Source organism: Poecilia reticulata, linkage group LG2 (genome assembly GCF_000633615.1).
Source record: "Poecilia reticulata strain Guanapo linkage group LG2, Guppy_female_1.0+MT, whole genome shotgun sequence".
Taxonomy (NCBI): Eukaryota; Metazoa; Chordata; class Actinopteri; order Cyprinodontiformes; family Poeciliidae; genus Poecilia; species Poecilia reticulata.
Genome location: NC_024332.1, coordinates 46,098,982 through 46,108,545, shown reverse-complemented (window position 1 = coordinate 46,108,545; position 9,564 = coordinate 46,098,982). Strand labels below are relative to the sequence as shown.

Genomic DNA, 9,564 nt, shown 5'->3' with positions numbered 1-9,564 from the left:
TTTCGGTCGTTTCAGTCCTTTACCTTGCGGACGTCCTCTCCCAGCGAGCGGAGATAGTAGCTCTCCTCCTGAAACCAAAGTCAGGAGTTTACCCCAGTGAAGGAAAAGCATCCGCAGTAAATCCAGCTGATCCGATCCTACCTCAGCCAGGAAGAAGTCGGAGTGTTTGGTCTCAGCTGCTCTCCTGACGAACTCATCAAATGGCAGAGTCCTGGTGATAAAACGTCCAGACGGTTAGAGGTCGGCTCCTCCATCACAGCTGAAGCTCTGGATGTTGGAGCTCACCTGTAGATGAAGTTTTTATGAAGAAAATCCATCTGAGCTACGGAGGAGACGTGGATCTTCACCTCCCTCTCACCTCCTTTCAAAGCCAGGTATTCCACCGTCCACCTGTCCACACACGGGCCCAGATCCACGCCCCGCAGGACCGCCGGGCTGCGCTGGAGGACAGCGACACGTCACACCAATCGGAGCCAACAAGATGCATCAAGTTCATCCATAGCAAACCAACTCTCAAGCATGGTGGTGGAGGAATCATGATCTGGGCTCATCATCATGTATTCTAGAGTCCAGTTTTAGTCAAACAGGTGTGAATATTATCATGAAGTATCACTACTCTGACTCGAGTAGCTCCTGCCCACCGTGAGAAGCTAAACTGAATGGTGAACAATCAAAAATGCAGCAGGGATGATTTGTTAAAAGCCTTTTCAACCATTTTGTTCTGACATATTTTTACATTACCTACTTCATTAGTTTTATATAAAAATATATATTGTTATGATAATTTTAGTCTTTAAAGCATCCAATTTTGCTAATACATTTATATTTTCTGTCAGTCATGTCATAATTGTTTTAAATTAAATCAGATCAGTCAGTACTCGATGTTTCYGSTGTGACTAGTAAAACTCAGGTGTAGCACTGAAAACGGTCCTCGTGTTATCTGGAGCCGCCAGAAGCGCCTGAACGGAGCCGGTCCTCCTTACCTCGGGATAAACCTCGTTCAGAAACACGTCCCGGTCCACTTCAGTGAAAATCGGAACCGCTACTCTTTCCTGGACCTCCATTTAAAGCAATTTCGGACTCTATTTATCTATTCACGGAAGTTGCGGGATCAAGGCTTCCGCTGGTGTTACTTTGTTATCGTTCCCCACATGGAGAAAGAATCAGACAAAGATATATAATTATATGTGTTATTTGTATAAAGAAGATGTTATTTGTATAAATTGCAAAAATGTTTAATGTGTATGAAGGTGAAGCTGAGTCTCGGATATTATTTCTGCTGGGATTTCCTGTCTGAACAACTTGTTTCGGACCGGAACCAGCAGTGAGGCGGACGGTGAAGATGGTGTCCCTCCTGTTAAGATGTTATCCTCGGCTGCCTTCATCCTTCACTCTGGCTCGGTTCGTTTTAAACCAGAATCTGGTTAGGAGTCAGCGGTGCTGTCTGGTCCGGGCGGGTAACCTCCCGGCCAGACGGACCTACAGCTCGGAGCGGGATCAGCACCACCCGAAGCCGAAGGTGGTGGTGGTCGGCATCCCGAACCCGTTCATCTGGTTCCGGACCCGGATCTACTACTTCCTGATCAGAACCTACTTTGACAAAGAGTTTAGCATCGAGGAGTTCACAGAGGGAGCGAAGCAGGTTCGGTACAAACCCGGAGAGCAGATCAGGGTTCTGGTCGGTTCACACTGGTTCCGTTCATCCATTCATCATCATCATCATCATCATCATCATTTTTATTTTAAAAAATAAACATATATATAGCATTTGATATAAAACTCTTAAAATAGGTTGTTCTGACTTTATGTATTGGTTTTGTTTTTGATTTTATGAATGAAATTATCTGAATGTTTGTTTCTTGTGTTTGTTTTATGTGACTATGGATGGAAATGAGCACTTTAATAAATCTGGTATATTTTCGACAATGTTATGAGTTCATTAATATGAACTGTCATCCATCCATCCACCAGCATCCCCGTCCTCCATCTTGGTTCTGTCCTCCAGTGATTTGGACTCTGTCCTCCATCTTGGTTCTGTCCTCCAGTGATTTGGACTCTGTCCTCCAGTGATTTGGACTCTGTCCTCTGTCCTCCAGTGATTTGGACTCTGTCCTCCAGTGATTTGGACTCTGTCCTCTGTCCTCCAGTGATTTGGACTCTGTCCTCTGTCCTCCAGTGATTTGGACTCTGTCCTCCAGTGATTTGGACTCTGTCCTCTGTCCTCCAGGCTTTCTCCCACGTCTCCAGACTTTTGTCTCGGTGTCAGTTTGAGGCTCTGGAGGGCCTCGTCGCTAAAGATGTGAGCATGAAGATGATGATGATCTCAGTGGGTCAGCAGCAGCATCTTCATCATGTCTTCCTCCTCCGTCCTGCAGCTGATTGGGAAGCTGGAGCAGAAGTGCGGCTCTCTGCCGTCCAGCCACCAGAGAGCTCTGTGTGCCGAGCCGGAGGACGTGATGTACACGATGCCGGGAGACGTGGGGATCTTCTACGACGACGACGGTGAGCTGAGAGCACAAACACTGAAAACAGCACATTTATTCCCAACGGGGCTTTTTATTCATTTATTAATTAAAAAGCACAAATGTATTCATTCCAATGCGTTCATCATATTTTCATTTATTATTTAAAAAAAGCACAAATGATCTTACAAACTGTGAAAACCTACAAACTATTTTTTATTTATTTTGAAAGGCACAAATTAATTGRACAAATATTTTGTCTTTTTTAAGTGTTTAGATTATTTATTTTTTAATTTATTGCTAATGTGATTTGTGTTTGTTCCAACCCCTTCTTCCCCGGATGCTACAAAATGAAATACAATAGAGCTGCAAAAAAGGTTTTATTATTATATTGCTAAATTATTTATTTTATTTTGAAAGGGAACAAAATTAAACTAAAATTAATTCATATTTTCAAGTTTTAGAACAAAATAAACCAAATAACTTACAGACTGAGTCACTATTCCATAAATATTAAATAAAGAGAGATAGCCCACATAACATCATGTCTGATGTTAAAAACATAAAATTATTTCAGTTATTATTTTCAAAGCCTTGTGTCATTGGTTGTCTTTCTATTATAATCGATTATTTATTGATCATTATTGATCTGTAGATCCTCATRGAGATAATAAAACCTCTTCTTGTTTGATTTTCTTAAAGTGACAGTGCAGGAGTTGAGCTACGGTGGCTCACAGGGATCATGCAAACTCCAAAACACAGACAAAAACAAATGTAACAGAAAAAGAAATGCACAGATGGAAATAGAAGCTAAAAATCTAAAACGGCACATTTAAAATGACTCCACTAAGTGTAAGTCCTCCAGACCACCAGGGGGCGCCGATCACCAGACTATCAGGGACCAGACCATTGGCAAAGACAGGATGACCAGAAAGAGTTGGAGGAAGAAAGTAAAGTTATACCTCACTCTTTTCCGGAGCTAACATTACCAACTGCAGACGCCCCCTGGTGGTCTGGAGGACTTCTATTCTGTGGAGCTTCGTTTTATTGTTGCAGCGTTTTTCAGTTGCTTTTGTTTATCTGTATCTTTGTTTTTGTGTTAAAATTTGGACCTGAGGGCCACATGTGGCCCGGGAGCCGCAGGTTGGAAACCCCTGGTCTAAACCCGGATCTGTAGAAACAGTACCTGATTCTTTGGGTCCTCCGTCTTCCAGCTGGTGAAACTGGAAGTGAGAAAGAAAAAACCCGCTTTGTTCTCCAGGCAGTAAACCAGCGATGTCAGAACCGTTTAACCGGACCTCTCTCCTCTGGTTCTGGTTCTGGTTCCTCCATGTCGGGCTGCAGGCAGGAAGTTCGTCAGCATCCTGATGCGGTTCTGGTACCTGACCAGCGTTGGTCTCCCTGACGACATCATGGAGGGAACCCGGATGTTCACGGTGTCCATCGGCGACAAAGAGATGGAGGCCAAGCGGCTGCTCACCGCCATCTACGAGTCGGTACCAGAACCCGACCAGAACCGCTCCTCCCGCTGGACGCTAAGGTTCTGTTGTTGTTCTGGTTCAGGTTCCAGAGGGAGTTCACCAAAGGCGTCGCTCCAGACTGGACCATCACCCGGATAGAACACTCCAGTCTGCTGGACTAGACCGGGCCGGGCCGGTACCGAGGACCGGGCCGGTCGCTGCTGCTCACCAGCTGCCCAGGGGGACGGAACCAGAACTGCCTGGACTGGATCTGGATTCGGTTCCAAGCAGATGACATCATCACCTGCTGACTGGATTTAACGTGAAACTGAAGGCTGAACACGGAGTTCTGACCCAAACCTGCTGCGGACCAGTTCTGATTCTACGACCCGGTTCTGGTCGAATCAGGACCTCCATGTTGTTTCTACATTAAAATAATATTCCACCATTTTCTTTTATTGTTGTTTTCAAGAAACTTCGAGCAACAGATTAAAGATTCAACCAATCAGAGAGCTGGAACCTGTCAGAATAGACCAATAGGAGAGCAGCTACTGAATGACGATTTCTATGAGTTTTATTCATGTATGAAGTAATAATTTCCTGAATAAAAGTCCTTTAATGGGAGGAAGACGGATGTTTTTAGATGTTTTAACCCTGCGTCTCTCCCAGTTGTTCTGCTTCGTCCTGACTGGTTTAACTGGTTTAACTGGTTTAACTGGTCTCTGCGCAGCGGAGCGCCTGGCTGTTGGTCCTGTGATGGACCCGCCTCTCAATGACTGATTGGTTGATTAGATTCTGATTTAATCTGCTGGATCAACATGATGAACGTTCAGTTTGAACCGTGAACAGCTTTAACCAACATGTACATCTTTTAATTCATAGTAAAGTAAAACTGGGACGATAAGACAAAATGTAAGTTGGTCCAAGGGAACAATTAGTGACAGTTTGTTTCATGATAAACTGATTCCGTGTTGATCTCAGGTGAACCGGGTGAACCGGGGCACCGGGCGGTTCAACTGGTTTTATTCCAGTTCTTCCCTCGGTTAGAGCAGGAAGAGTTTATCGGATAAAACCATCTTCCTCCCATTAAAGTTATTTAATACCTTAAATAATGTTTTCAATCGGAAACTATTGAATCAAACTGACCGTTTCACGTGCAGAAATCGTCACTCAGTAGCTGATCTGCTATTGGTCAATTGTCACACGTCCCGTTTCTCTGATTGGTCAAACACCCTGAGTGTGCGCATCCTTCGTAGTCAGCCGGCGGACAACTCGGGTACAGATAACAATGAGGCGGTGTGGGAGGAGTTATCAAAACAGCTGCTCAGAGAAAAGCTTTTTCTTCTTAACAGAATTACCTTGTTTACGTTATTTAATGCCGAACACTTCCTGGTTCCCACAAATCAAGTTATACCGATTTAATTACGTCACTTGTTTTTTAAAGGGACAGTTTCATCTCCAAACAGCCCCGCTTTAGGTCACGTGGTCATCAGCTGGTCCCAAACCACGCCCACCGTTTGGCCCGATTCCTCGCCGGCTGACTGTAAAGGAGTGCACCCTATGAGGCTGAGTTGTGAACTGGTTCGACTGGACTGGCGGTGACACCCTCACCGAGCAGACCCACAGATGAGCACCGGAACTCGGAGATGAGGCCGCTGTAGGTTCGGAGAGTCCGGTTCGACGGAAACCATGAGGGCCGCCGCGGTGGCGTTTTACGGGGCGGCTCTGGGGCTGCTGCTGGTCGGCCTGCGGGAGCTGTTGACCGGCTTCGAGGAGAACCGATGCAGCATGACCTACATGTTTGAGTACCCGGAGTACCGGGTGAGTCCTGCCCGGTTCCTCCGGGGTTCTGCTGGGGTCCAGGGAGCTGCTGACGCTTCCTGACAGCTGTGCCACGTGACCAGCTGAGGCACCACGCTGTCAGGTGAAACCCTGACCTCACCTGTGGGGGATCAGATTAGACATCCTTAAAACTCCTGAGCAGGTCGGAGCAGAACGGAACCAGATCAGAACCAGAACATGGCTGCATGGAGCGGCTGTGAAACACAACCAGCTGTGGCGCTGCTGCCAAGCAGCGATGCACCGATTACAGGTTTCTGGCCGATCACCGATCTTAAAATAGTCTGACCGGTTGATTACTTTGGTCCGAAACGTTGATAAAGTAGATGGCAACAGCAGGGTGGCTGTTTTTAAACATGTCCTGATGGGCGGGTCTGTCATGGGAAATGAGCTTTTAAAGTTTCACATAAAATGACGTGAATCAGGCGTGTTTCCATGTATTGGTGGTTTCAAGCGAATCAATGATTTCATCAGCTATAGATTKGGATGATTCATTGGTCTCACCTGGTGATAACCTCAGGTAACCAGGGTCAACAGTAAGGCTGCAGAAGGGCATTCATAAAAATGTCAACATTACAGCTACCAAGAGACATGGGAGGCTTAGATCTCCCAGACGTAAAAAAATATCAAGTTCTCTTATTCTATACGCTCGAGAATGGATATCTGATAACCCATCCGCAGTCTGGCTAGATGTAGAAGCCTCGTTATGCGACTGCCCTCTTAAAAGCTTGCTTTTTCTTAAAAATATGAAAACAATAAATACATTTTGCAACAACCCAATTACTGTGAATACAGTCAAGGCCTGGAGGACGGGAGGACATCCTCACTCACAGCCTTTTTTCGAAACCCCGATTTCCTTCCGGGTATGTCGGATGCGGGTTTTGGGGAATGGGTGGTTAAGGGYATCTCCTCTTTAGGTTGTCTTTTTAAGGAAGGGATCCTCATGTCAAGTTGTGGAAACCTTCGGAGTGGGGAAAAATAATCTCTTCCGTTTCTTCCAGCTGAGAGACTTTATCAAAAAGAAACAACTTTACTCAGGGACTCTGAGGTTYCGGGTGTTGAAAGACTGCGTACCAGTACTCGTGTTGAGTCGCTCAGTGTCTGCTACAAAACATTGAAAGGTCATAGGAATCACTTATCACTGGCCCAGGCCTGGGGAGATGAGCTGGGCATCGAGGTCACTGATGAAATGTGGAACAGTATATGGAACTCTGCCAGAAAAATGTCTATTTGTAATCGCTCTCAAATGATTACATAGAGCTCACCTGGCCCCAAATCGGGTCTCTAAGTTTAAACCAGGGTCATCCCCCCTGTGCCCTAAATGCGAGATATACGAAGGCAAACCTCACACACTGTCTTTGGTCATGCCCTAAAATCCAGTTATATTGGGAATCAATTCTGGCTGAGATAAGGAAAATTATCAAAACTAATATCGATCTTGATCCAGTATCTCTTCTCCTTGGTCTCCCAAATAAACATATTCAAAATCAAAACATGAGTAAATTGTATAATGTCCTTACTTTCTGTGCTAGAAAGAATATTCTGTTACAGTGGATCTCCAATAAATCTCCTACTATTTTTGGGTGGAAGAAACTTGTTTTGGAATATATACCTCTGGACCTCCTAACATGTCTCATCCACTCTAAGACACTTCTGTCCGGATATGGAAGCCCTTCCTGGACTATGCTGAAGGACACGTATCCACCATCTTGTCTCAAGCTTTTATAAATGCCTAGGTGTGATCGTTACATTGTGGGAGACATGTGTGCCCCCCTTCCCCCTGTCTTATCTTTTCTTTTATGTCTCTTATGGACTGGTCTGTTGAGCTCTTGTGTTTTTTTCTCTCTCTTCTTTTTCCTTGTGTTTGTGCTATGTTGTTGTTTCTATTAAACAAAAATTAATAAACATATCAGTAAGGCTGCTAAAGGTGACGTGGTGGGTTAGGTTAATGTAGCTGATGTTACGTTTACATTCAGGAAGATGAGGAAACAGCTGATCAGTTAAGTGACCTGAACATTCAGTTTCCTTCACTTCAACCTTTTCCAGAAGAGCCAGGAACGACTTCATGCGTAGGAACCGTTCTGAATGTTGCCGTTTCTAATTTTTCGTTCTCTGTGTTTTTGTTGGCAGCGTGTGTCTCTGCCCAGACGCGTGGCCAGACTTTACCCGGCATACGGCCTCTACCTCTACGGCGAGGGCCTGTACGCTCAGGAGACCCGGGCGCTCAAACTCAGCGGCGCGCCCGTCCTCTTCCTGCCCGGAAACGCCGGCAGCTACAAGCAAGGTGAGGGAAACGGGAGCCATCGATTCCCACACGAGTTTAAAGGTTTTTCATGGAACGACGCGAAGAGAGTGGATGGCTTCCTGCTCTCTGATTGGCTCCCCCCGTCATGTGACGCAGCTCGCTCTCTGGGCTCAGTGGCCCTGAGGAAGGCGGAGAACATGGAGGGCGGCGTCCATCTCAACGTCTTCACCGTGGACTTCAACGAGGAGCTGGTGGCGCTTTACGGCGGCAGTTTGCTCCGGCAGACCCACTTCCTGCACGAGAGCATCAAGGCCATCCTGCGCCTGTACAAGGTCAGAACCGGCTGGTACCGACCCGCCCGGTCCGACCTCTGACCTCAGGAAGTATCCATGCTGCGGAGCGTTGCACTTTTAACTGCTAATGGAAGCGAGGCCAGAAGAAAAATCAAATAAAACAAATTGACAAATTAATAAAATCTAAATACAAAATGCTAAGAATAAATAAAAAATGTCAAACTTATTTAAAATAAAAAGTAAATAAATGGTGAAAATAAAGTTCTGCTCAGCTGTCTGTCACACGAAGTCGTATGAAATGACGTGAAGGTCCGGTTCCCCAGCAGCTGAAGACTCCGCCCCAGAGCGTGGCGCTGGTGGGCCACTCCATGGGGGGCGTGGTGGCCCGGGCGCTGTTCACGCTTCCCCGCTTCAACCCTCACCTGGTCAGCCTCATCATCACTCAGGCCTCGCCCCACATGGCCCCGGTTCTGGCCCTGGACCCGTACCTGCTGGGTGAGCCGAGCCGGTCGCCGTGGCGCCGGTTGCCGGTCGCCGTGGTAACTGTTTTAACCCTCTCCCTAGATTTCTACACGGCGGTGCGGCAGAAGTGGGTGAATCAGGCGGCCCAGCTCAGGAACATCACCGTGCTGTCGGTGGGAGGCGGTTACCGTGACTACCAGGTCCGGTCGGGGCTGACGTCCCTGCCCTGTCCCCCAGGAGACCCCAACAAGCTGTCTCTGGTGGTACGGCTGGTTTGTAGTGYTCAGTTTGTCCCGTCGTKGCGCCTTCCTCTGCTGAGCCTTGTGATCTGTGTCAGGTGACGGCAGTTCCCCGGACCTGGGTCTCCACCGACCATCTCTCCATCGTCTGGTAAGTCGCCTGGATCTCACCTGGATCTCACCTGGATCTCACCTGGATCTCACGTCAGGCGTCTCAGACACTGTGTGCCTCTGCTGCAGGTGCAAAGAGCTGGTCCTCGCCACGGTCAGGGCGTTCTTTGACCTCATCGATGCCCAAACCAGACAGGTCTGAACACCTCAGCTGCTTGTTGTCATGGAGATCTCTGTCGTCGAGGTGTCCTCACAGCTGATCCGATGTCCAACAGTTTACAGATGATCCAGAGAGGAGGCGGAGCATCCTGAACCATCACTTCATCAGACACCCCGTCAGGATGCCGAGAGACGTCCAGGACACGTCCGTCCCCATCCTGGGTGAGAGAACGGATCTTTAATCTGAGGGCAGCGCCCTCTAGTGGCAGTGGGCTCTCTCTGGTGGCAGTGGGC

The 9,564-nt window shown here is 47.2% G+C and overlaps 3 protein-coding genes across 7 annotated transcripts in view; 2 read left to right on the top strand and 1 right to left on the bottom strand.

Moving 5' to 3' along the window:
• Positions 1–1,157, bottom strand: part of tyw5 (tRNA-yW synthesizing protein 5) — a 5,569-nt gene extending 4,412 nt beyond the window's left edge. The window contains exons 1-4 of the mRNA XM_008404343.2: positions 984–1,157; positions 286–440; positions 142–211; positions 24–68 (exon numbers count right to left, since the gene is read on the bottom strand). Of these exons, the coding sequence (XP_008402565.1) occupies positions 24–68; positions 142–211; positions 286–440; positions 984–1,064 (351 nt within the window). The 5' untranslated portion in view covers positions 1,065–1,157. The remainder of the gene's footprint in view (positions 1–23; positions 69–141; positions 212–285; positions 441–983) is intronic.
• A 72-nt stretch (positions 1,158–1,229) lies between these two features.
• Positions 1,230–4,544, top strand: maip1 (matrix AAA peptidase interacting protein 1). 4 transcript variants are annotated; one of them, XM_008404340.2, is made up of 5 exons: positions 1,343–1,642; positions 2,228–2,299; positions 2,376–2,502; positions 3,807–3,954; positions 4,026–4,544. In XM_008404340.2, exons 1-5 carry the CDS (start codon positions 1,343–1,345, stop codon positions 4,102–4,104), a joined length of 726 nt encoding a protein of 241 aa, XP_008402562.1. In that variant the 3' UTR covers positions 4,105–4,544. The 4 variants fall into 4 exon arrangements, with proteins under 4 accessions (XP_008402559.1, XP_008402563.1, XP_008402562.1 ...); XM_008404339.2 differs by having other exon boundaries at positions 1,343–1,678; XM_008404337.2 differs by having other exon boundaries at positions 1,230–1,678; positions 3,807–4,544.
• A 739-nt stretch (positions 4,545–5,283) lies between these two features.
• Positions 5,284–9,564, top strand: part of pgap1 (post-GPI attachment to proteins inositol deacylase 1) — a 16,370-nt gene continuing 12,089 nt past the window's right edge. The window contains exons 1-8 of one of the 2 annotated variants that reach the window (XM_008404336.2): positions 5,284–5,743; positions 7,892–8,045; positions 8,163–8,338; positions 8,626–8,794; positions 8,864–9,024; positions 9,099–9,151; positions 9,241–9,307; positions 9,387–9,492. In XM_008404336.2, the coding sequence (XP_008402558.1) occupies positions 5,612–5,743; positions 7,892–8,045; positions 8,163–8,338; positions 8,626–8,794; positions 8,864–9,024; positions 9,099–9,151; positions 9,241–9,307; positions 9,387–9,492 (1,018 nt within the window). In that variant the 5' untranslated portion in view covers positions 5,284–5,611. Of the gene's footprint in view, positions 5,744–7,891; positions 8,046–8,162; positions 8,339–8,622; positions 8,795–8,863; positions 9,025–9,098; positions 9,152–9,240; positions 9,308–9,386; positions 9,493–9,564 lie in introns of both variants that reach the window. The other variant, XM_008404335.2, reaches the window with a different exon arrangement.

Bases quoted from the DNA above. Each gene is read 5' to 3' on its own strand.
- maip1 (XM_008404337.2), top strand. From the start codon at position 1,343: ATGGTGTCCCTCCTGTTAAGATGTTATCCTCGGCTGCCTTCATCCTTC. The intron at 1,679-2,227 runs GTCGGTTCACAC...TCTGTCCTCCAG, and splicing joins GAGAGCAGATCAGGGTTCTG to GCTTTCTCCCACGTCTCCAG. The intron at 2,300-2,375 runs GTGAGCATGAAG...TCCGTCCTGCAG, and splicing joins AGGGCCTCGTCGCTAAAGAT to CTGATTGGGAAGCTGGAGCA.